Source organism: Anas platyrhynchos, chromosome 23 (assembly GCF_047663525.1).
Source record: "Anas platyrhynchos isolate ZD024472 breed Pekin duck chromosome 23, IASCAAS_PekinDuck_T2T, whole genome shotgun sequence".
Classification (NCBI taxonomy): Eukaryota; Metazoa; Chordata; class Aves; order Anseriformes; family Anatidae; genus Anas; species Anas platyrhynchos.
Window position 1 is genome coordinate 5,566,122 of NC_092609.1, and position 26,174 is coordinate 5,592,295.

Genomic DNA, 26,174 nt, shown 5'->3' on the forward strand with positions numbered 1-26,174 from the left:
AAAAACACACACACAAAGAAAAACAACCCACAACCAAACAGCAGGGTGAGGAAAAATAAAGCTGGATGAAAGCAGCACAGTTGCCAGGTCCCAGTGTGTCCATACATGCAGCCTGTGGAGGTGGGGGACCACAGCCACATGGAGCTGGTTGCATGACTGTCCCACCATGGGAAAACGGGGGACCGTGCCCAAACTCACCAAGCCATTTCCATGTGTGGGGGTGCAAACCATGGGGCCACAAACCCCCACTGTGCCCCTGACAGCTGGGGACAATTCACAGGTGTCTCAATCTCTCACTTTTCCCAGGGACATGCAGGTTGTCTCCACGTTGCAATACTCCCTGCACCAGGACCTGAACCATCCCAAAGCCTCAGTACAAGGGGTTTAAAGCCAGGACTGCTGCGGCAAAGCTCTGAGCTGGAGCAGGCGCACAGCCTAAAAAGGAAAGATTCGGCCACCACAGCCAATCCAGCCGCCAGCCCTGCTGGCGTTTGGCTGTCCCGCAGCTGCAGGGGGAGACGCCGGCTGCCCTGGGATGCTCACAGGAACGCTAAGCATCCCACGGTGCACATAAGGCTGGCCTGGCTACGATGAACGTGGGAAGCGGGGGGGGGCGGGGGCACAAAAGCCGGCCGCTGAACTTGGCTGGGAGATTTCGGACCTCCCTGTGCACTGCCGGCCCTCAGCACCTCCGTATATGGGTAACATTTGTGCTTTAAACTACTCCAGCCTCCTCTCTGAGGACAGAGAAGCCAGCAATGGGAGCTCTAACATGGATTTTAGTCTGTTCCAGTGCCCGAGGCTGAGATGAGCATTGCTCCCTGCCTGCGGGTAAGCCCCCCAAAATATTCAGCCCTCATTGTTGCAGAAAACAAAAATTCCTGCAAATCACGGTTTCATTTAGGCTTAGCTCATACCAAATTCAACCTCATTTTGAGTGATCTTACGGTATAACAGTCACATCTGCTCAAACACTAGCAGCCCTGCCACAGCTGGACAGATGGGATGGCTTGGTGGGACACGGGATTTCAGAATTAATTCCAAAGCAAAGAAACAATGACTCAGTGACCCTAAGTGCAGAAATGCAATTTAAAAAACACAAAAACAAAAAGAACAGCTCTGAGGGCAGGGCAGGGTGTGAGGCAGCAGCTAGCCACTGACATGAGAAATGCAACTTCTGTGTGGGGCCACACTGCAAGGAATTTGAAAAATTCTCCACCAGGGTTTATTGGTCACTGGGATAGCTCACAATGGAAGTAGTGATTTGTCACCAGCTCCTCTCCCTGGCTATCTCTGGTTGATGCTGGGGGTCAGCTCAAAGTCAAGACATTCAGGGATAAGGACTTAAGACAAATTTATTGTGATATGCACCATGAAATTGAAGGAATTGCTGCTTCAGGAGACATCAGGCTGGAGAGTGGACTGCTCCCTTCCATGTACAGCTGTGAGATGAATGCCTCTACGTCAAGGCAGCATAACCCACCTCAGAGACAGTTAAAATAAGCTAGGTCTCACAGTCAGCTCCTAAGGATGCCATGAAATCCCACTGCTTCCCTCCTGCTGCCACAAGGAGCCTGTTTCTAAAACTGCAAAAATGATTGCGGCAGCAGTTTGTCACACAAGAGTCAAGGAGGTGGCTGTTGCAAATAAACAAAAAACATAAATAAATTGATTCTCTCACCACTCTCAGAAACTCCCTACAGCTTGCCAGCCCAACAAGTTAGCTCAAAGAAAACAAGCAAGAAGGTAAGTCCATAGGAGATAATACAATCCCTCTGTATTAAGCTGTACACCAACAAATTTTGTTTGCCATTTTGTATTTAGAAGTACATGAACACAATGTATATAGCACGTATGTATGTATCGCAGGTGGAAAGGCAGCTGTTCCTTTTCTTCCCTTACCCACATGGACATGTGCTGATCATGAGAGCATCCTGCCAAAGACTGTGGAAAGGTTGTACATCACGCTCAGTCCTCTGAGACAAGGTAACTTACCACCTCTCAATACTACTTTGTCCCTTTCAAAACCAGCATAAGTGAGTGTGGAAGCTTGGCACAGACAGCAAAGGGAAGCAAAATTACTGCTTGTCATCTGATACGAGTAATTCAGAGAAGGTCCCCAGCTGGGGTACTGCGTAACAGAGATGCCATGGAGCAGTTGTTCTGGCAAGGGCAGACTTTGACAACTGAAGAGGCAGTTGGGGGTGGTAGTGTTCGAGGACTGAAGGAGCACAACCTGTCCACAAGCTTGGGCAAGCAGCTGAGTCCCAGGGTGTGTATCCTTTATAATGAATAAAGTAAGGAGACGCTCCTCAACATTGCTAGAACTAAGCAGTGCTGCATCCAGATACCTTCTCCCCCAAAACACTGAAATAAGGGTTTCCCAAAGGAAGAAGAAAGCATAATGGTTGGGCCCTTTCTTGCTTCACTGGGCAGAAACCATGCAGCACCAGCAAGCAAGACATGTTCTAGCTCAGAAGACTGGTCAGCAAGGATGGACTCTTGACTGGGGTGAGAGGTGTTAGAAGGTTTAATTTTAAACTACAGCAAAGATTCATCTACTCCAACCAGCCATACTCAGGCCACAATTTATCAACCCAGAAAGAGAGACAAAGCAAAGTATGAGTTAATTTGGGCAAGTCCCACTTTGGGAAGCACTTGAAGTGGTTTCACACCTCTAGGTTGCAGCAATTCACAGGGAACCCCCCAAGATGCTGGTCAAGCCACAGATTAAGCATTAGCTTCAGTGTTAGCTTCTGTCTGAATTTCCAGTTAGCTTTTCCCCACACCTTGAACCTCAACACCACTTCACCAGTCCAACACCAGGCAACAAGATTTCACATGCTCCCACTGAGGTCAGGGAACTGATTTCACTGTGACTACTCCGGAAGGAAGGGGGGGTCATTACACAGTAGAAATCATCTGCTACAGGAGGAAAGAAAAACTTCCCTAGGCACAGAAGGAAGGTAAGATGGTTCTACAGTAAACGGTTAAGGCAAGAGGCCTATCGGAGATCCATCAGTACCACATCTCTCTCGACTACTGACACGTGATTGCAGGTCTGCAAGAGAGAGGAGAAGAAAGAAGGAACAGGGTGTTATTCAGATATTTCCACAGCTCAGGCAAGTTTCCTCAACCTCCTGAGGCAACCTGCACCCAGTGGCTTTCACAGGACTGCTCTCTCTTTGCAGGGAAGAAACCAAGACAGACCAAACTAGCACCTCACCCAGTACAATGAAGGGATCATTGCAGGATACAAATACAAATCTCTCCCTCAAATACAAACCTTTTCTACTGCCTGGATCTGTTTCTATGGATAAGCGCTCTAAATCACACCTCCAACACATGCTATCAGATCAGAGATCTTTTGCATCTCAGCTCTAGTGAGAAGCAAATCCCTGACAGAATCTCTCCTGTCCTGGGCCATAGCCTAGTATCTCGATGCAGATATAAACTCAAGGGAAGCGTCCAATATGCTAACATACTGTACTACAGCCCCAGGTGCCCTGTGGGGTGACTTACAGTGAAGAGTGGAGGGTCTTTGGAGTGCGGGTGGAATCCTTTCTGCCGGCAGGAAGAGATCTCCTCCAGGCCATGCTCTGTCAGCTTGAAAAACCCTGTCCTAGAGCAAATAAACACATGCTCTGTACAACTCAAGCCTCTGCAAATAGAAGCAGCTGCTTCTGTGTTTGAAAGAGCATGTTTGAATCTGCTTGTCTCAAGCACAAGATACAACATATGCTGCAGCATGCTCTTCTCCAAGTCTGTGGCTGCAGACTGGCCTCCTTTCATGGGTGGGCAATCAGATATGATCCTCCCTGAACCAGCGCAGAAGAGCCATTGGATCATACACTCTTTCTGCCTCTTTTGGTAAAACTTTTATCACATTACTTAACATTTTATTCCTACACCAGGAATCCAACAGAAAAAAGGTGATGGTGAACAGCTGTTAAAAACTTGCTGAAGAGACCTCCTGTCCAGCCGCAGGCAGAGAAAAAGCCTTGTCCTTCCCCATAACTATACTTACTCCTGGTATTTTGGAGAACACACAATAGCAATGGACTCCGGCAACATCATCTGATAGGAGCAGTGTGTGTGCAGGTCCACACTGGAGAGGAAAGCTGTTTGTGTGGGATGAGTCTGAAACACATGACAAAATGACAGGAAATTACAGCAGGGTTGGAGAACTAGTTCAAACAGACTGCGCCTGCCAAGTGAAGATCCTAATGGAGAAGACGCACAGCGGACCTGCTTGCACACTGGAAGTGGCTTTGGATTGCCCCAAAACATCTGTTCCTCCATTCCATTTGGAAAAAGTACAGTGGATACTCTACATTTCTGGCAATGTCCTATGCAAATTCATATTTTAATGCACAACACTTTCTTTGCTTTAAATGCAGGGCAATCACTTCACATGCTTCTGAAGTGCAGCTACATTTAAGGCACCAGAGGCATGTAATACTGCCATGAAGCTTCAAGATAACCCATTCCACCAAGATGGTCAAAAGTTGTACAATCACAGGCAACAGCCAACTTCCCCAGCTCTGGCTGAGAGCTAGATTTTATAGCCTAACTCCTGCAGGAATGTTTTTCCCCTTTTCTCCTTTTGCTTGTTAGGTTTTTCTTGCCAAGACTAGGTCAAAAGTATTCTTGAGAGTCCCTGGATGTTACAGGACTATCACTGAAGAGTTAACACTGGAAGCAGACACCCTACACATGTCAGGCACATCCAGCAAGCATTTATTTGTCAGAACCTTTGAGGCAGCTGCTGCTTTCGAGAGATTACTCAGCAGCACCAAACGTTTTGCTTGGCATCGATCCGACTGCCAAAGGCTCTGTGGGGACAGGCAGCAGGGCAGCACTAGAGCCAGTGGAGGAATCTGGAGCTGGCACATCCCGCAGCAGAGCAGCACACAGCTGTCTGCAAAAAGCTGTGCTCCCACAGGAACGCATCATTGGAGAGTCCAGGCACTGACAGCAGGAGCTCTATGTGGGAGGCTGCAATGTTCTGATTTTAGCTGCATGAAACATGAACTTCAAGCCCAACATCTAATTTCCAAAGGGACTGATGCTTTAGGAAGGTATCTGAACTTAAAAAAGGCCTGGATTTCTCCAGCAGTATGAGTAGTGACTGAGACTGCACTAGAGAGAGAAATCCAACTAAAAAGATGCTGCCAGCTCCACGCTATCTCCCTCCAGTAAATCCTCCTTCACCAACTCATCTTCCTGCACCCCTTTTCTTCCCAGCTGAATACAAGGCCAGTCTGGATGTCAAGATGAGAGACTCACATGGATCCAGCCGAGTGTAACAAGGCCATGCTGATCCTGGATCAGGAAAAGTTCCTCCTCATTCTCTGTGTTGCAATAATCAGGGCCTCCATACTGCTTGGGAACGATGACGTGGGTTATCGTGAACTCATTCCTCATCTGCAAGGCAGCACAGGGAGGCTGTTACCTTCCAGACACCCCCCAAAGAGGAAACACTACTGCAGTCCACTGGTGCAAGGTAACTTCCTAAGCTTTGGGAATGAGGCATTTCTGCATTCATCACTCAGAGGTCCAGCCAGGGAAACAGCAGCTCTAGAAAAAAGTCCATGAGTGCATCTCCCATCCTTGTCCAGATCACAGAAATGGTACTGCAGGCTACTGACACAGGAGTCATACATTTTCAGTATGAGCTGGCCATGGCTCTGCCATGCAGAATATCCGTAAGAACTCAGACAAGCCCTGGACACCCAACCAAAGGAAATCTCCTCACTCACTAAGAGCTGATGATTCATAAGTAGTCACCAAGTATCTGCAAGCAGGTGGATTGCAGAAAGTTGCTACATCAAGCTATTTAATTTCAAAGCAAATTTCTTTAAGCATAACAGCCCCAGTTGATGGGGCATACGCTGGAGCTGCCAATATTAACTTGTGCAGCCAAAGTCTTTGAGGGGAATTGTCTTCAGCCTGTGTTTGCACAGCCTTGACTTGGTGAGCGTCCTAGCTCACAACGGGGACCCCAGCCCAGCTGGTACCAAAAGGACAACTCACTGAGCTGCCTGTCACTGCCAGCAAATGAGTATTTGAGGCAGGTAATCAACAGAGCCATCAAAGTGAGAAAGGAAGCAGAACATCAATGGGGACGTGGTAGCTGTCACCTCACATTGACATATACTCCTCACATACAGCCTGAGAAAATCCTCACATAACAAGGAGGAAAAGGAGAAACAGACAAGCCCTAACACTCATATGAAATCCTAGTCATCAGTGAAACTGCACTGTAGTCTTTCACAGCAACATCAGGGTCCTCTACCCACTTCCAAAGCTATTACACTATAAGAAAAGGCCTCTGCACCACTTAAAGGCTCTTAACTAGTATTACCACCTTACCAGCTTACCGCAGAGGATCCCACATGTCTCCACACCTCGGACTGTGTTGGCATCGGCCAGCTGGAGGAATTTCTGGCACAGCTCCCTAGGGACAATGACCTGGCGAAGGGCATCCATGCTTGCAACTGTGAGAATTAGGAACACAATGAGCAACGATAGCTAGGGACACCAGAGAAATATTCCCTCAGGTCAGCACCTAAAGGGACTAGACTGAAAAACTTCAGCCTGGAAACAAACCACTTTAATGTTTACAATTAAAGTGGCAGCCACAGATAAAGTTACCATTGATACCTCTTTCAAAATATGGTAAGAATATACAGAAAGATGTTTAGAAGTCTGCCAAAAGCAGCATTACATTAAAGATAATGAAAACACAAATGCTCAAAAAATGTCATTTAAAGATGTTTCTCTGGTCAAGAACTAGTCACCTGGAAATGTCTGAATCAGTATTTCAGAATCATATTTGGAAGAAGAGGAGAATTTGGTCAAGCTACTAGGAAGACCAAAAGCCAAATAGACTATACATTTTTGATCAGTAGAGAGACTGGGGCCCAATTAGCAACAGGAGACAGTTCTTCCCTGCCCTGCAAACCTTTGCTGGACAGCAGGGAGAACATCCAGTAACTTGGAACGCCAAATCCCCAGAAGGGATGGAGTTCTGATGAGATACTGCCAAGAGCCAGACAGCAGCTCAGTTCCTCAGCTGAGTTTGGCTCAGCCCCAGAAAGGGAGAAGGGTGCACCGATATGTACTAACTGTTTTCTGTGTTCCCCAAAGCACTAGGTTTCAAAGATCTGTCCACAACAGGAGGTTTGGGTGAGACAATCTCCACTGATGGACTTGCAGGGTGAACTGGAGAGACAGGAACCTTTGGGGCTAAATCAGTTGGGGGTTTTTCCACGTCAGGGATGAGGGGTCCATCCAAAGACTCTGGACTTGGCTCTGGCTTTCCATATTCCTGCACTATCCTCAGACGTTCCTTCTCCAGCTCCTGCCGTCGAATCATCTCCTCAAAGACGTGAAACTGCTCTTGCTCTGCCTGCTGCTGCTTCATCAAGGCTACACGATTCCTCTCCTCTTCCAGCTGCTCCTGCAAAGCCAAGTTGCGTGCAAATTCCTCTTCCTCCTCTCTCTGTAAGGAGAAATATGCCAAAGAACATCACCAGATAGGGGAACCTATCACCAGATAGGGGACCAAGGTAGAATATGGAGCCTATGTCATTCCTTTAGAGCTGTAGCTTTGAACCTGCTGCCTGTAGACCCTCAGGAATCACAGACTACTTCTAAAGAGTCTACAGAAGGTAACCAACAGAAAGTACTTCCTGCACAGAATCTTCACTTTGCAAAACACAGATCAGCACTTCCATCAGCAAAGCCTACTACACCTGAGCAGTAAACTGTTGCCTTACCTATCCGCTTGTGTGCAATTGTAATTCCAGATTGGGAAAGTGTTGTTTTGGAAATAGAATAGAGAAATCACAGTAAAACTGACTGCAGAGTTTTCTGCTTTGCACACAGAACCCCATGTCCTCAATCATGCTGCTATGAGCTCAGTTTCTGAGTTATGACTCAGACCCAGACCTCACACTGGGACAAAGAGAAAAAAAAAAAAATAACAGTCCCAGCTTAGACTGCCTCCAAAACGTGCAATGAAATGATGTATAGGGATGCTATGACAGGTTCACCTACATAATGACAGCAGAGACATGACTGGGACAGCCTTGTGCCAAAGGTGATGAAGATGGACCCTGTAAGCTCAGGCCACCCAGAATTCACGTTCTCTAGCACCCAGGGAGCCCTGGAGTCCTGCTTTCTTCCAAACTCTTTGTGGCTGAGGGTTTTCTGACAAGCCTCCAGTCTACTCTCACTCACCTTCTGCTCGTTGTACTTAGCATAGTCCTTGGCGTACCTCTTTAACAGCTCCTTCTTGAGCTCTTCAGCTCTGGGGAAGGCTACTTCTTTCAGTTTCTGAAGGAAGGAAATACAATCAGAAGTGCAACAGCCCCAGCACAGAAGAACAGGACCAGAATGGATGCAAGAATTAATAGATTCTTAGAGTGAATAAACCTTGTTCTTTTTCACAAGGCAGGAAGGTCCTGAGCAGCTCCAGCACCATTGGCACATGGGCTGAGAGTATGCAGATGGGCACATTGTAGCAGTGTGGCACAGACAGCACCACCATCAGCCAACACAGAGCAAGTGCTTAGGCAGTGCAGCCCTTTGTTCTTCTAGCCAATGCTGAGCAGAAGAGCAGTAGCTTCTTGTGGCTCTGAGCAATCTCCAAGGATCCCCTGGTATGTCTCTTTAGGACTACTGCACCCAGCTACCACATAGGGAAAAGTGTTTAAACACTTTTTAAAAAAAGTTTTTTTTTTTTAAACACAGTGTTTAAAAAGCAAAGAGTTTAACATGGAAGAAAGGAAGCCCCAGTGCTCAACAGAAAGTAAATTGCATGAATACAACCACAGCCAGCCTTGCACAAGTACGATGGCGTAAGAGCCCAAACTATAACTCCCAAGGTGCCAGGGCTGCCTGGTCAAGCCAAGGCTTCTCAGACTGTGTGATTCCCAGAGTCACCAAAACCCAAGATCTACAACCCTAAATCACTTCCAACAGCAGCCACTAAAGGCTTGGCAACATTACCACTTACTTTCACTGTTTCCTTCTTTTCAGGTATGACAGCGGTTTTGTAATCACGATGCCTTGGCAGCTTCTCAATGAAGAGCCTGTAAACACAGGAGAGAAACTGCATTTTTGAATCCCAGCAGAAAGGGGCAAGCACGATACAGTAATTGGGATTTTGGGGGGTGCAGTTCGTTCCCTTCCAGCACAGTACCCGTCCTCTGCCACTTCTCTGGATGCTTTGCTCCTGCAATCAGGACAGCTATCTGCCTTCCTACAGTAACCCCCCCCCATTACTTCTGAGGAATTCCGGCAGGTCCTTGGGCACCTGCCTACACCTCTGTGAGCATCCAAGGGGAGAACAGGCAAACTCAAGGATTCAGCTGACTCATTGCTCACACCGTCCTTCTGCATGGGGGAAGAAAACAGTTTCTGCAAGGGATGGGAAAATTAACTCAGACCTTGAAAAGAAAACCTGCAGGTAGGCTAAAAGCAAGTTCACAACATCCTCAGCTGCTACATCAGAAGTCTTTTGGCTCTGTTGCATGACAGTCCCGGGAAGACAGGGCAGTATTTTAGACCTTTCTGGGCAGCAGGGTTGGTTCTAAGCAGACTTCAAGACTGAACTCAACATCACCTTGCTCCCAGCACAGCTACGAACAGGTTTCTCAGTAGCCAGAATAACAGCCCCCACCAACTTCCACAGAGCAACTCAGGACACAATGGTGAAGACACACAGAAAGAGCACTGCAAGCACAAGAGCAAGGTGAAAAGCCCATAAACACGGGGAGCTCTGTTCACTCCTGCTCAGCTCTGTAGGGCTCCCCAGGCTTGAGGCATCCTCAAGGTACCTCTGTGAGCAAGTCCCCAGTGCTGCACTCAACTGTGTGCTCAGGGTGAGCTCACAGCAAGCTTAGCAGGAGACAAGGGCCTGGCTAGGAGACAAAGCATCCACAAAGCTTTGGATACAATGCAAACACCTGCCCTGCTTCCTGGCTCTTTGCTACAAAGTTCCATCATCTGAAGGAGGATGTCCCCCAGCTCCTTCAGCTACAGCAATAAAGAGAAAGCAGCCTCATGCACGTACACAAGGAAGAAGGGTAGAGAGGACTAGACTGAGACTGTGCCTCAGGGAGCAGCATGAACAAACCAAGCAGAGGTAAGTGGGAAAGTCTCAGCAGAAACAGAGTGAGAACGTTCCTCACACTGCAAAGTCTGTGTGTGTGCAATAAACCCGGCTACTTTAAAACCCCAGTCCTCTGGGAAAAGTGAGGACTTTTTGCAAACCCAGCTCCCGGTTGCCACAGAGGGCACGAGGATGCTCTTGCCAGACACCACAGGTTCAGCAAACACGTCACACTACATAGAAGAAGCTGCTACTCCATCCAAAGGCACTGGTGAGGTCCCTGCTCCTAACTGGTGGTTGCAAAATAGGTCACTGTGTCAAGGGGACAAAACAAGGCTGTGATCACTGCCAAGAGATAGCAGATTAAAATGGAAGGGATTCATTACAAAGGATTTAGAGCAGATGCTGGATTAGAGAGGATGGAAAAAAACAAAGGCAGCTGGCTTTCCACAAGTCACGAATGGGGGGAAACGCAGATAGCAGGACACAGCAAGGGCTTTGGGCAGCCAGAGGAAGACTTTGAGGCAAGACCATGCAGCAGTAGGCTGAGGAAGGAGGCAGAGGAAGAGCAAAAATGCTTCATGATTCCTGTCCACAGCCCAGCTGAGGCTTGGCAGGACTTAAACCTGCAGCTCACATCACCAGAAGTTTTGGGCTTGTTCAAACCTCTGACTGCTCCCAAGTCCACTATGAGCAGCAGCTGCTTGGCACTGAGTAGCCACATTACAGGCTATTTTTAAGCACTACTATGGTACACGTGCCAAGTCAGTGTCTCCCAAGTCCTTTAACACCCCACACAAACTCTTGGAGCCAATCCTAGCAGCTCACAGCCACACAGGCAAACCAGGAGTCCAAATACGACAGGAAATTCTACTGCTTGGTAGAGTACCATGGGACAAAGCCCTGGAGGGGCCTGAAAAAGCTCATTAATATTTAAGGATCACCTCCTCTAAGCTCAGGAGCAATGCATCCCAACAAAGAAAAATTTAGGCAAAAACAGCAGGAGACCTGCATGGAGGAACAAGGGGCTCCTGGCCAAACTCAAGCGAGAAAAGGAGGCCTAGAAAGCATGGAAGCAAGGGCAGATAGCCTGGGAGGGATGCAGAGACATTGTCTGAGCAGCCAGTATGGAGTAATTGCCTAAAGTGACTAGGAAAATTAAACTACTACTAACATTTTAAAGAAAATGTACAGCATTGAAGAGTCTTTCAGGGCAGGGTGTAGCTGCATTAACTGAGCGTTCCCTACGCTTCCAACCTTAGATGCTATCGCACTGGGGGAAGCTGGTGTGCTAGCTCTAAGGAACAGTATGGAGCATAGAGCAGAGCAGAGACACCATGGCTAGGCTCTGTGACGAGAGGGGGAATCAATTGTTCTTGTGCACACCGAGATCAATAGACTGCATGCTTGCTACCCTGAGCCAACGACCTGTCATGTTTTTGACAAAATGCTGTACTTAGTGAACTTTTGCTCATTATAATATCATTATAATACCAAAACACACCTTGCCTCCAAGGTGCAACCTCCCCTCACTGAGCATGTGCTCCGAATTTCTTGGAGCCTACACCTTTGAACAAAGTGAGAAAATTTTGCACCAATCATAACTAAGATACATGTAATGCTTGACTAGAGTCACTCAAGCTCCACCTAAAAGATAGAAAATAATATAAATTGGCTTAAGAAAAAGGGGATGTTAGGGAAGATACCATTGTCAGGGGAGATACCATAACAAGGAAATATACCATCATGAAGGAATATAGCATCATGAGGGCCTGTTAACTTCTGGGATCAGTAAATGGGCTGAGCCTCTCCCTCCCTCCCCCCCCCTCCCCGCACACACACTGAGACATCTTTTGGGTGAGATTTGAACACTTGGTCATATGAGATGTCTCTGTGGAAACACAGAAATCTTTACAGTCTTTGTGCCTTTTAACGTGCTAACAGGCTGTACACCTGTGCGTTTCATGCATGCTAGCTTGCTTTTGCAGACAGTAAATTATCACTGGCAATCCAAAGAACCTGTGTAGCTGTTGCCGTAACAAATTGCACTTAATTGCATTGTTCCTAGCCATGATCTCAGTGAACGTGACTAGAGGATGGGCGTGTTACATTGCTGGTGAATCCATGACCATGACAGTTCAGTACCCTGAATCTAACCAGGCCTGTAATGGTTAATCAGCCATACCCCTTAATGCGACAGCCATGAATCAGGTATACAAAGTCAAAGCCTTTTTAGAATTAAACTTGGCCAGGGATGTCATGGGCAACAAGAAAGGCTTCTATAGGTACATTAGTGATAGGAGGACTACAGAAATTGAGGGTCCTTTCTTGTAAGAAACGGGAGACCTGGTCACCCAGGTTTTGGAGGAGGCTGAGGTACTCAATGATTTTTTTTGCCTAAGTCTTCACTGGCAAGAGCTCCAGCCACATGGTCTGGGCCCCAGAAGGCAAAGGCAGGGACTGAGAGAATGAAGAGCCACCTATTGTAGGAGAAAATCAGGTCTGAGACCATCCAAAGAACCCGAAAGTGAAGACATCAATGGGGCCTGATGAGACACAATTGCCAGTTTCCTCAGGACATGTGGATGCAATTGCTAAGACATTGACCATGATATTTCAGAAGTCATGGCAGTCTAGTGATGTTCCCACTGGCTCGAAGAGGCGATATAACCCGTTTTAAAAAGGGAAGAAAGGAAGACCCAGGGAACTACAGAAAACATGGCTTCACCAGGGGAATATCATGCCTGACAAATCTGGTGGCATTTTACAGCACTGGTTGACAGAGGAAGAGCAACTGACATCATCTACCTGGACTTGTGCAAAGCATTTGACACTGGCCCCCACTATGTCCTTGTCTCTAAATTGCAGAGACGTGAATTTGATGGATGGATGACTCATTGCATAAGGAATTGGCCAGATGGTCACACTCAAATTGCTGAGGTCAAACAGTCCAGGCCATCAGTAATGAGTTGTGTTCCTCAGGGGTCAGTACTGGGACCGGTGCTGTTTAAGATCTTTGTCAGTGACATGGACAGCAGGATCAAGCACACCCTCAGCAAATTTGCTAATGACACCGAGCTGTGTGGTGGTATGGTCGACATGCTGGAGGGAAGGATTGCTATCTGGAGGGAACTGGACAGGCCTGGGCGGCAGGCCTATGCCAACTTCACGAGGTCCCCCCTCTGCTCTGCTCTTGTGAGACCCCACCTGGAACCCCGTGTTCAGCTCTGGGGCCCCCAGCACAAGAAGGACCTGGAAGTATTAGAATGCATCCAGAGGAGGGCCATGAAGATGATCAAGGGGCTGGACTCATATGGAAACAGGCTGAGGGAGCTGGGGTTGTTCAGCCTGTAGAGAAGGCTCTGGGGACACCTAATAGTGACTTTCTAATATCAAAAAGGAGCCCACAAGAACACCAGAGAGGGACTCTTTGTCAGGGAGTAGAGTGATAGGACTAGGAATAATAGTTTTAAACTAAAAGAGGGTGAATTTAGACAAGATGTAATAAAGAATTTCTTCACTCAGAGGGCGGTGAGACAATTGAACAGGTTGCTCAGAGAAGTTGTGGATGCCCCATTCCTGGAAGTGTTCAAAGCCTTCGGGCAACCTGATCTTTTGCGAGGTGTCCCTGCCCATGGCAGTAGGGCTGGAATTAGATCTTTAGGGTCCCTTCCAACCCAAACCATTCTGTGATTCTATGTCTTCCAAGGTGAAAGACTGATGTTCGTAAAGTCCAGCCTGGTTATTCTTAGAAACATCCATGACTCCCTCCTGCACATTATTGAGTGGGTGAGCAACAAGCTTCATTTCAGCATGGGAAACAGAGGTGCTGAGCAGCCAAAGGACCTAGACAAGATTGAGCACGTTGCTGGGGGCTGATCAGGGAACTGGCTTGCCTCAGTGTGAATCAGCGTGGATCCATCTCCAGACTACCCCACATCCAGTCAAGATTCCCCCCAGACTGATGCCTCTGCAAATCAGGTACAACTTCACAGATCTCACTGTGTAATTCAGGCCTTGAGATCAGCCACAGGAGCGTCAAGTAGGGAAATAAAGAGAAATCCATCTTTCGAAAGCCAAGCATAAAATCATAGAAACACAAGGTTGGAAAGGATCATCTAGTCCAACCATCCTCCTATCACCAATACTACCCACTAAGCGACTAAATCATATTATCGTAGCACCTTGTCCAGGCAATTCTTGAACATGGTGAGGGATGGTGACCCCACCACCTCCCTGGGCAGGCTGTTCCAGCACCTGAGCACTCAGAGAAAAACGCAGTCCACACCAAGCCACAGACTCACTCCTGAGGACAGTGTTCTTGCTCCCAACAAATTCACCATGTGCAGGGGTGTAGCCAGGAGCCACTCACATGCTTATCAGGGCTAGAATCCTGCCCTTCATAAAGTTCCAGCTTGTACTAGTCTATAAGCTCATGTTAAGGAGCTGGTCTCTGAGGAAAGGCAGCCAAACCCATAGCTGCAGCATTGACCAGAGATTTGGCCTGAAGCATCAGGGAAAAAAAAATCAAAAAATCTGGTCCTGTTTCTAAAAAAGAGGAAAGCATAGCAAGTCCCATCAGAGGCTCCAACTACAGTCCTGTTCTTGCCTTCCAGTTCACAGCCTTAAGGAAGGACACCTCAAAAATCACACGTCAAGCCTCCTGCTTTCAAAAGAGCTATACAGCATTACACTTCTGATTAAAGAAATGAGATGACAACATTAAGCTTTTATCTTCGGATAATCCACGCTGGCAGTTCGTATTCAACAGTGTGAGAAATCACACCCCTAAGGGAAAGTTTTTCACCTTTCCTCCAGCTCAGCAGCCAGGCTAACGTAAATGCCACAAGTATTTGAAAGCTACTGGAGAGAAAACACACTTGCACTTATTATTGCTGTAATGAAACAACGAAGGCACGTTTAGTTCATTTGTTTAGTTAGAGAAGAGTTTCTCCTTCAGCCCCAGCTACGTAACCAGCCTGGAAAACTTCCCGTGGGTTTTACACTTCCCAGCTCCCTGTGCAGCCTCCTGGAGCACTTGCTACTATGACCATAAAAGCTTAGGAAGTACAATGTGGGAAGCAACGCTAATCAAAGAAAAATGTGTTGGGTTAAAAGAGGCTGAGGCAGGAACCCTGTGCAGAGATGCAGGGCAGGAAAATGCCCATGGAGATGCCAAGCCCATTCTGGACAAGGAGGTAGTGAAGCAGAGAGCAGACGCAGTCCTTTGGCCATTGAGTGAAACTGGATGAAGATGGGAGGATTTGAGGATATTGGCCAAAAAGCCTAAAGGAACAGAATACTCAGTGCCATTGAGATATTTTCTGAGGGTCACAACTTTCAGCCCTGTGAACACAGGCAGGTATATCTAGAGGCACGCATTTGCTTCTCTCTTACTCTGAGCTGCTCAGACAGAAGCCAGACCCGATACCACGTCACCACGTTGGCACGGTATATGCTCAGCAGCGTGGCTTTCAGACCCAAGATGGCTTGTTCCTGGCCAGCTGCAGAGGTGGCAGCAAGAATGTCTCTGCACTTGTCCACATGTACAGCCCCTGAGCTGGAGACCAAGCAGCTATGATACCATACAGGGTCTTGGATGGGTTTACATATAACCTCGGGCTTTCTAGAAGGGTACTCAGGACCCATGGATCTCACGCACTGTTCAAGCCAGTTGACTGGTGTCAGGTTCTTCAAACTCAGTGCTCTTCCTCACATCATTTCTCAAAAAGGCATGGGTGCCTACGTACATGCATAACAGGGATGGAATTATATTATTTCCAAGAAGTAGAACTAAACCTTGAATACAACATAACTGATTTCTGCACTGAAATAGGAATTTGCTGCCTGCTGTAAAAGGTTGTAGTAGCATAGACATAAAGCAGGCTTCTTCCTCAAAAGTGGTTTATCAAAGGACTCTGGAACCAGCCTGTATCTGCTCCATAAAGCAACCTGATACTGAAATCTTTGGCCACTTATCCTTGCTAATCTGCTGGGCTATTGAAATCATGGCTATTGAAATCAACCTAGCCACAGGGAGCCAACACCTCTCTCACTGGAGAGGAGTTGCTCTGGGAAAGAGGAATACAAGATAAGTCTGATTTTAAAGAGAATTTCTACCTACATCCTGCAAAGCGGCGAACAGTGTTTTTTTGTGCTTCTACCTCACACCTTTGCAACATTTCCTGGTCACTTTAACCAGGCTGGTTGTATCTTTGCTTCTGTAATTTAAAAGCAGCTAAACTCTGGACAGAACCTGGGCCTTCAAGTTTCATGAGGCCTTACCATGTTCGTTCACACTCAAAACATGCAACATAAACCCCACAGCCCCTTGCATCAACACAGGTTACTTGAAAATGAAGCTGAGTTGCTCTTACGTGATGTACTTATTGTACAAAATGAAGGCATGCTCAATATTTCCCTCCTCTGAGTAAATCGTTGCCATGCGGAGGATTTCCACGCCAGAGCGGAAGTAGCGTCGTGGTGGGACATCCTCGTTCACTTCAACAGCACTCCCCATCTGGATCAGGCTTCGGACACGCTCCTCCGGTGGGAGGCTGACATTGGCATGGTCAGGCATAACGAGGCACATCAAAGCTGGTGCAGCACTGACTTACTCTGCAATGGGAAGAAAGTCAAGTGCGTCAAAACCACTGGAGTAGACCAGGTATCTCGTCTGGTCTCCTTTAAAGAAACCTATTCTCCAGCAGAAAAGCACTTAATACACAGGTCAGGTAGTTCTGAGAGAGAAATCTGGGGGAAGCTAGGCTCTTTTTAGACACAGCACTTGGATATTTACCTTTGCAACCTAAAAGACAGCCACAAATTCAAGATCAGCCCTCGGCAATTGAGTTCAACCCAGGGTTTGACCAATCTGAATCCTACTCAAAACGGCTCTTCCTTGCTAATTGTCTCTCCATGTAACACCACCAGTGCCACATGCTAATTTGGGGCAAACTGGCAAAAGTATTTCCTTTGGACTTGAGCAGCAGAAGCTTTGCACAGGGTTTTTACGTGGCAGCATCCACTGCTTTGCTTATACAGCGGTGATGAGAGGGCTGCAGGCCATGCTTCTGGGTGTTGCTGCCCAGCAGAACTGTCCCTACCCATCAAGCTCGAGCCCACATTGCTCTTGTCCAGGCACGGGCAGTATCCCTCTGTTCCCTGTGCTGTGGGAGGCACTGCCGGCACGCCAGGAATCCATCTCAACCTGATCTGTTGAGCCTAGCTCCTACAAACGCATTCTAAGCCACGGCACAAGCCAACAAACTTGAAGCCAAGGAAATGTTGGAAGCACCTGGGGCAGAGAGCCCCAGAAGTCTCCTCAGCGTTCTCCCCTACACTGAGAGCTCAGCTCCCCTGGAAAAGCCCCCTCAGACCACTGTGAGGGTTGAATTTCGTATGAAACCACGCTGCTGAATCCAGAGCACCTGCTAAACCTCGCAGCAACGGGAGACTTCCCCACAGCTTCTTCCTAAACGGGGGAAAGGTCCCAGCCAGAGCTAGACGCTGCCCAGCGACCCCAAGCAGCAGACACATTGCCTTTCTGGGTTTACCTCGGGGGAAAAGGCCTTTTTCGACGCAGCAGGCTGGCGCTTCTCAGGCCTCACCTTAGAGGGGAGGGGCGCTCCGCTCCCCTAAATAAGGGCTGTGGGGGTTGGGCCAGCCGGCGGCCGCCGTGCCCAAACGCTCCCTCACGGCACGCAGCGGAGCCGCGGCCCCGGGCAGGGCCCGGCCTCTCCCGCTCGGCGGGACGCGGATCGCCGCCGTGCCCCCTGCCGCCGCCGTGCCCCCCGCCAGCAGCGCCGCCTCCCGCAGCCGCCGTCCCCGCGGCTCCCCCCCTCCGCTACCCTCAGGGGAGAGCAAAGAGGTCAGGCACCTCCCGGCCGGGTCCCGCTACCGGCCCCCCAACCGCCGCCCCCTAGGACAGGGGCAGAGCCCCGCGGACGAGGAGGGGGCGGGGGCGGGGAGAGGCCCCCCCCCAGCGAGCCCCGGCCCGAGCCCGACCTGCGCCGGGACGGAGCCGCCGCCGCCTCCCTCCACGCTTCCGCCTTGGCGCCCGGCCCCGCCCCCCCGCCTCGTTCTCAAGCAGCCAATCACGAGGCGCCACCACATCCGCACACGTCACAGCCGCCTTCCGCCCGGCCTTGAGACCGCTTCCCCTCCCCTATCGCCGCTAAGTGGGGGGGGAGCCGGGGGCCGGGCGGAAGTCCAGCTTCATGACGCCAGCGGAGCGGCCCAGGCCTTAAAGGGGCCGCTCCCTCCCGGCTGCTCAGCCCACTCCCGGGAGCCCCGAGTACAAAGCTCGCTGGGCTCCTCCCTGCCCTCGGGCTGGACGAACCGACCCAGCACGCACATTCAAAACGGTACGCGCTGCAGGCATTTCTCAAAAGTGGATGAAAAGAAAAACAATCACCCAGTGACAGGGAAAATCCTGCTTCTTCATGTGCGTTAAGTAAATTGTCAACCAAAGCCCTCCTCATGGAAAGTTAAGGACGTGTTCCCAAGGACCTTTCTTTAGGATCAATCCAATTCCATTTATTCTCTGCATCTCTTGATAAACTGAGGACTCCGGTATTTGACACAGGATTTCAAAAATTCTATGTCAGTTGTAAAAAGCACCCAGAGAAAGGGTTAAAAAAAAAAAAAAAAAAAAAGGAAGGAAGGAAAAAAAAGGAGAGCTGTACTGATCTCATGAACACCTTCACTTGCAGTTCCCAACATCCAGCTCAGCAGCTCGTGGATGACACAGCAAACTCACTCATTCAACCAGCCTCGGAGCTCCTCATGGGTGAAAAAACAACTCTGGCTTTTGGTGTATGTTTCTACACTGTCACAGGTTTCCTACGCCACCGCCTGCGTTTCCTGGCCGTATGCATTTCCTGTGGTTGGTGCTGGGAACTCAGAGCTGGGAAGCACAGTCTGTTGTGCTGCCTGTTGTGAGGCAATGAAACGGGGCAGTTTCTTGGTCCCAAACTGCAAGGCCACCTTTGCTCAGGCACCCTGTGTTTGTGCACAAGTTCCTGGTGTTGTGTGGGTGCCTTGTGACCTTGCTTGCGGTTCTTCTTGGTAGAGCCAGAGTTTCTGAAAGAAGATTTGGAAGTCAGTACGAGGAGAATTCAATCCTCTTTAGTCGCTCTGTGTACACAGAGACTGAAAAGACTGAAAAGTTCAAAAATGTCTTCAGCCATCTGGGTTTACCCAGTCCCTTTTGCCCCAGCCTGAAAGATGTGATGGCCAGGAAGAACAGCCAGCTGTCAGCTTATCTCCTACAAGCTGCTTTCTTACAGCTGTGCCACAGGAAGGGAAGTTTTCGAAAGAAAGCATCTTGTATGTCCCATAAAATAAGGGCTGAATAAACCACTGTCCCACCAGCAACAGGCACTAGCTACATCTGCTCCCGAGATGCTTTTGCAGCTCTCACAACACCCAGTGAAGCCCAGCCTAGCCTATGCCCCAAGCAAAGAGGAAGCTCTTTAACTGCATTTATTGTTCCCCCATCGTTCTTCCAGATAGGGTGACAGAAAAAGAGCCTCAGTTTCACTTGAGGTGAAGAACTGCCTTGCTCAGCACATGACTCAAAGGAAAGTGCTCTTGCCCCTGAAGTATCTTAGTTTGAGAATATTGCAGCCTTAACGGGAACCAGCACCACCACTGTCAGTGATGACAAATCCATACGTACAAGAACATAATGCAGAGGCAAAGAGCTTTGCACATGCTGCTGCAGGCACAAGGAACACTTCAACATTAACAAGCTTGAGGGAGATTCCCATCTTCACTTGCTCCCACAAATGGCAAGGCAACAGATGCTCTCATGTACATGTATATAGCAGAGTTGCATCTAGACTTGTAAAACTACAAGTTTAAGTTTCTTAAAAATGAGTAAACAGCCTTTTTTGTTCTCTCTGCTCAGCTATACTGTATGTATAGAGAGAAGAAGCAAAAAAACCTACCTTGGCATTGCTAATGGGAATTGTTCTGAATGGTGTGGGTGATGTTCAGCCATCTGCTTTCTCGTGTTTGATGTAGAGTCTGCTTTCCCTTTGAGGAGGTCCAAGCCCAAATTCTTTGCTCCGCAATTCCTTAAATAGATCTCTAAATAAATCTCGATGTCATAACTGGGCCTACATACCATTTGTCAAGTGATCATAACAGCTCTTTTACATGTAAATCAACCCCCCTTCACAGTCTTCCTCCCTAGGAGGGCAGCAAGCCTGTGAAAAGGCCACATAGGAGATCTTTAGCTCCTGGTGTCCCAACTGCCCACTTTCCTCCTTATTCACTGGCCCCATTTGTCCTCCATCAGCAGGAGCCAGACAAGTTTAAAATCTATCTACATCCTGACAGCAGTTCTCACTTCGTGTGTGCACTCATGCACACACAAGGCTTACTTTTTTCTAGATCTTTTCTGAAGATCTTCAATATAGTTCATTCTCTCAATAGGATGACCTCGAGCTCTGTTGAACACTGAAGAGAGAGAAGTCTGAGTTATAACAACATTTCACTGGAAAAAGCCTGAAGCCATCAAAAATCCCATAATAACATTTTGCATCTTGACAAGACAAACATACATGTACGTACGCTCTATTGCAGCATTTGGCTCCATGCCTTCAACATCAATCAGGTACCTGAACAGATTAATGAGAAAGCTCTAATAACAGTTAACTACAGAGATATTGACAGATTAGACACAGTTCAAAAATAAAGTGGTGGGAAGATTTTAGAGCTTGTTTACAAGACAGAATCTAGTAGCAGTATTTGTAGTTTCTTATCCCTGATTTTAGCAAACCTCTAACAACAAAACCTTCTCTAAACTTAAAAGCTTCATATTCTTGCCAGTTGGGGATTACACAGATCACTTGACTCTTGTTGCAGCAGTAAAACATTTCCTTCTTGAACAACATGAAGCTAGCAATACCACCACCTAATGCAGTTTGACCAAGGACAACTCACCTACAAACCAGGTAGCCAGTTCTGTTCAAGCCATGTGTACAATGCACTCCAATAAGTTTATCTGTAACACATGATAATCAGTTTATATTTTTGAAGTGTTCTTTTTCCAAAACCAAATCAGAGTAAAAGAAGCCCATTTTACATTTGTTCTTCGATAGGGACACCGGCACACATACACTGAACTGATCGTGTAACAAAATCACCACCTTTGTGTCTAATTATCACCCCTGATTTTAGTTCATCAGCTCATTTAATTCTGTGGCCTCATCTGCATGGTCACACAGCTCACTGCATAGAAGGTATATTTAAAAGCTCTATGAAAGGCTGTCCTGCATTCCCTGAGCACTAACAGCTTCCTGTTACCAAAACAGGATCAGTATTTATAGGCAGACTAAACACAGTCTCAATTTCAATTAACACTTGACTGGCTGCTAATTATCATCGAGCCAGCATGAACTCCTTTACTACAATAAACTGGTCTCACTACTGCCTTGACATTCACATGCCAAGATGAGGAAGGGAAATTCATGTTGTGCACAAAGGTTAATGAAGAACATTGCCAACCCCAAGTCTTCTGTGCCCTTCCCATCAACAGCACTTGTAACGTAAAGGAAAATCCACACTTACCGTTGTCTTTATTGTCTCTCAAGAAGTTTTTTACAACACTCTTGAATTGAAAAATGGTCTGATTGTTTGGTATTTCATGTCCCATTGTCCAGATCTTTGAGTAGCAGAGTGTGGCTGGTAGTTCCTACAAGAAACAAAGAAGGACAATAATTTCATAAAAAAGTATGAAGATTCTCACTAATTAGAGAACCCTGTGTCAGAAGATATAAGAAAACAAGTCTTCCAGCTAAGCCCAGAAGAGCGGCAACAGTTTTTGGTATGAAAAGTTCTCTTTCATTTCTTTAAAACTTTATCAATACTCCAGAGCAACCTATTTGCATTTTGTTCTCTGTACCTTTGCTCCTTCCTTCCTTGGAAGCACAAAGCACACACAGAAGCTGGAACAACTTTTCCAACTAACGTGATATCACACATGTGACATCACAAGCCAAAAAATATTTGTAATCAGTCTTTTATTCAAGAGAGCATATAAAAAAAACATCTTTATGGTACTCCAAGCGTGTGACGGTTGTAAAAACAGAAAAGTTGAAGACCACAGTCTTGCACTTGATCAAGGATGAAAACTGCATCCCAATAACCCTGCAATGCTCAACTTCATACCTTTTCCAGAGGATGTGAGTGCCACATGCTCTTTGAAGTCATCTTCTTGCAAGAAACTTCTTCCCATTTATTAGCAATATTAGGGCTTTAAGAGAACTTTACTTTACCAACAATGCGACCAAGACTGACCTCTGGCCTGTAGTAGCGAGTTGTGTATGTCAGGTCAATGATCAAGCCCAGCTCTTCCCTTTGCTCTTTAATTTTCTTAATGAGGTCACAAGGTGAAAATCTCTCTGCTGGATGAAGGTTGTGATCAAAACTCTGAGGAAAAATAACATTCAATGACAGACATTAAATGCAGGTGCACTATGCCTGGTGAATGGAGGGAGGAAGTATGCACTGCTTAACCTCTTGATGATCATCCTGTTGGGAAAAAAAATAAAAAAATAAAAAAGGAAAAAGACACAAATGGCCAAAGTCAAGCACAGATCTTTGTCTGTGTTGCACTGTGCCAAACCATAACAACCTCTGGACTATTACTGCTTTGGGACTGTTCTGCTAACGTATTACAGGAGCGACCAGAGACCGCAATAAAACATTACAGGGTGGCAAACGTGCTGAGAAACAAGCTCGAGCTTGGCGAAGGCTTTAAAACGGGACTGGTTCCAGCAGAGGTGCGCAGGCAGCACCACACGCTGCCACCCCCGCGGGGCCACCCCTGAGCGAGCGGCAGCCCTTGGAAGCGGGTGGCACCAGCGCTCGGGCACCGCGGGGGGGTCCGCGGCAGCACCGCCCACACCGGCAACCGCCTGGGGCCGCCCTCGACCCCCTGCCCGCGCCCACCTGCCTCAGGGGGACCTTGAAGGCGATGAAGCGGGTGCCCGGCAGCCTCCGTCCCAGCGGGACGTAGTCGGTCCACCTGAAAACGAAAGCGGAGGGACGTGAACACCGAGGCCCCCGCCGCCGCCGAGCCCCTGCTTGAAGGGCCGGGGCGCCCCGGGGGCGGCACCCACCGCTCCGGTACGCGGGCAGCCCCTCGGCCCGGCATGGCGACGATCGCGCGGCCCAACGGCGGCGGAACCACCGCTTCCGCTTCCGCTTCCGCCGCCCTGCCGCCGCGCGGCACCGGGAGCGGCACCGGGAGCGACACCCAGTCCGGCCGCGGCTACAGCGCCCCCTGGCGGCACGGGGTGGCACCCGCCGGGGGACCGCCATGACGTCACCGCCCGCGGCAGTGACGTCACTGGCTGCCGGCACCGCCGCCGCCACCCCCAGAGCAGCGGGGCGCCTCCCGCCCCTCTCCCGCGGCACATCCTGGGCGCCCACCGAGGTGGATTTCTTCCTCCCCAGGTGCAGGACCTCGCGAGGTTCCTCTCTGCCCAGGTCTCTCTGAATGGCCGCGCAGGTCTCTGGTGCCTCAGCCACTCTGCCAAGCTTTGTATCGCCGGCAAACTGGCTGAGGGTGCACTGTGTCCCTTCACCTCAGGCACTGATGAGGAAGTCGAATAGCACTGGACCCAGTACTGACCCCTGGGGGGCACCGCTAGCCACTGGCCCCCATCTAGACTTGGCCCTGTTGAGTACAACCCTCTGAGCTCTGCTATCTAGCCCGTTCTTGATCCACCCCACTGTCCACTCACGGATACCACACTTCCAGAGCTTGCCCTGGAGGATGTTATGGGATACAGTGTTGAAAGCCTTGCTGAAGTCAAGGTAGACAACTTCCACTGCTCTCCCCTCATCCTTCAATCCAGTCATCTCATTGTAGAAAGTTATCAGGTTGGTTAAACATGGCTTTCCCTGATGAATCCATGTTGACTGCTTCTGATCATCTTCTTTTCCTCCATGTGCTTAGAGATGGCGTCGAGGATGAACTGCTCCATCACCATTCCAGGAATGGAGGTGAGGCTGACTGGCCTGTAGTTTGCTGGGTCTTCCTTCTTGCCCTTCTTGAAGACTGGAGTAATGTTGGTTTTCTTCCAGTCCTCAGGCACCTCTCCTGTTCTCCAGGACCTTTCAAAGATGATAGAGAGAGAGGGGCTTAGCAATAATGCTCACCAGTTCCCTCAGCAACCTTGGGTGCATCCCATTGGGCCCATAGATTTGTTGGTGTCTAGCTTGCTAAATAAGCTCTAACCCAATCCTTATCAACCAGGGGAACATCTTTCTCTCTCCAGGTTTTCTGTCTTGTTTCTGGGCTCGGTAGTGTTTGGGGGGTAGCCTTAGCAGTGAAAACTGAAGCAAAGAAGGCATTCAGTAGCTCCACCTTCTCTGTTTCCATCATCACCAAGGCACCTGCCTCATTTAGCAGCGCACTCACATTTTCCTTAGTCTTCCTTTTGCTGCTTATATATTTGAAGAAGCCCTTCTTGTTATCCTTGATATTTCTTGCTAAATTTGATTCTAACCAGGCTTTGGCCTTCCTCAATGCATCCCTGCATTCTCTGACAATGTTCTTATACTCCACCAAGTGGTCTGTCCCTTCCTCCACATAATGTGTGCTTTCTTCAATTTAATTTTTTTTTTTTTTTTTTTTTTCCCAAGAGCTCCTTGCCCATCTACCCAGGTCTCCTGCCCCTCTTGCTCTACATTTTTCGCTAACCAAATCCTCCTCAAACAAGCAAAAGTCTCCTTTTCTCCAGACATTCTCTCTTGTTTTTAGAGTCTGGGATTCCTGAAGGCTAGCCTTAGCAGTGAAGACTGAAGTAAAGAGGGCACTCAGTAACTCTTCTCTGTGTTCTTCATTGCAAGTGTACCTACCCCCATTCAGCAATGGGCACACATTTTCCCTAGTTTTTATCATGCTATCGATGTATTTGAAGAAGCCCGACTTGTTGTCCTTGACATCCCCCATCAGATTTAATTCCAAATGGGCCTTAGCCTTCCTTGTCACATCCCTGCATTTTCTGACAATGTTCCTATATTCCTTCCAAGCAACTTGTCCCTTTTTTCCACATTCTGTACAATTTCTTCTATTTGAGTTTTGTCAGGAGCTCCTTGCTCATCCATGCAGATCTCCTGCCCACTTAGCTTGACTTCTTACCCATTGGGACGCACCAGTCTTGAGCTTGGAGGAAGTGATGCTTGAATACTGAGACACTTTCCTTCTAGGGCCCTAAACCATAGGATTCCTTTCAGCAGGTCCCCAAAGAGGCCAAGTTTTGCTCTCCTGAAGGCTAAGTTTGCAATCCTACTTATTGCTCTGCTTCCTCCATGCAGGATCCGAACTCCATCATCACATGGTCACTGCAGCCAAGGCTTCTGCCAGCCTTTGTGTCTCCAATCAGTCCTTTGTTTGTACAAGGTCTAGCAACATACCTCTCTTCATTGGCTCATACACTACCTGTGTCAAAAAGTTGTCATCAGTGTTCTGCAAGAACCTCCTGGACTGTTTGTGCCTAACTGTGTTGCCTTTCCCGCACATATCAGGGTGGTTGAAGTTCCACATGAGAACCAGGGCCTGTGATTGTGAGACTACTTCCAGCTGTTTGTACGTCTTGGCATTTTCCTTTTCCTGATCAGGTGATGTGCAGTAAATACCCATAGCATCATCATCCATGTTAGCCAGCCCTTTAAGTCTTACCCATAAACTCTCAACCCGCTCACTGTCATCCACCCTGAGGCAGAGCCCCATACATTCCAGTTGGTCTCTCACATAAAGAGCAACTCTGCAACCTTGTCCTACTGGCTTGTCTTTATTAAAAATCACATAGACATCCACAATAACATTCCAGTCATGTGAGCTATCCCACCATGTTTCTGTAATTGCAGTGAGATCAAAGCCTTGCAACTGCACACAGATCTCTAATTCTTCCCATTTATTGTCCATGCTCTGTGCATTGGTTGCTGCATTCCTGCTCACTAACACTCCCTAAGGCTGCCTTTTGTAAGGGTGGCTGCTGTTGCTCCTCTCCAATCAATGCACAGCAGT

At 48.2% G+C, this 26,174-nt stretch overlaps 2 protein-coding genes across 7 annotated transcripts; both read right to left on the bottom strand.

Annotated features, from left to right (window-relative positions):
* Positions 1-1,337: 1,337 nt before the first annotated feature.
* STAMBP (STAM binding protein) lies at positions 1,338-18,680 on the bottom strand. Of its 5 annotated transcripts, none has more exons than XM_038166853.2 (10): positions 18,540-18,680; positions 16,501-16,741; positions 9,026-9,101; positions 8,248-8,343; positions 7,132-7,507; positions 6,376-6,500; positions 5,290-5,427; positions 4,028-4,140; positions 3,523-3,622; positions 1,338-3,061 (listed from the first exon to the last, which is right to left on the bottom strand). In XM_038166853.2, the coding sequence occupies exons 2-10, from the start codon at positions 16,713-16,715 to the stop codon at positions 3,005-3,007; spliced, it is 1,296 nt and encodes a 431-aa protein (XP_038022781.1). In that variant the 5' UTR covers positions 16,716-16,741; positions 18,540-18,680; the 3' UTR covers positions 1,338-3,004. The 5 variants fall into 5 exon arrangements, with proteins under 5 accessions (XP_038022781.1, XP_038022777.1, XP_038022779.1 ...); XM_038166849.2 differs by lacking the exon at positions 18,540-18,680 and adding an exon at positions 18,131-18,288; XM_038166851.2 differs by lacking the exon at positions 18,540-18,680 and adding an exon at positions 18,003-18,144.
* Positions 18,636-23,571, bottom strand: DUSP11 (dual specificity phosphatase 11). 2 transcript variants are annotated; one of them, XM_038166854.2, is made up of 9 exons: positions 23,257-23,571; positions 23,091-23,162; positions 22,433-22,564; positions 21,704-21,827; positions 21,077-21,137; positions 20,705-20,751; positions 20,515-20,590; positions 20,077-20,205; positions 18,636-19,207 (listed from the first exon to the last, which is right to left on the bottom strand). In XM_038166854.2, the coding sequence occupies exons 1-9, from the start codon at positions 23,554-23,556 to the stop codon at positions 18,949-18,951; spliced, it is 1,200 nt and encodes a 399-aa protein (XP_038022782.2). In that variant the 5' UTR covers positions 23,557-23,571; the 3' UTR covers positions 18,636-18,948. The 2 variants fall into 2 exon arrangements, with proteins under 2 accessions (XP_038022782.2, XP_038022783.2); XM_038166855.2 differs by having other exon boundaries at positions 23,087-23,162; positions 23,257-23,419.
* Positions 23,572-26,174: the final 2,603 nt, after the last annotated feature.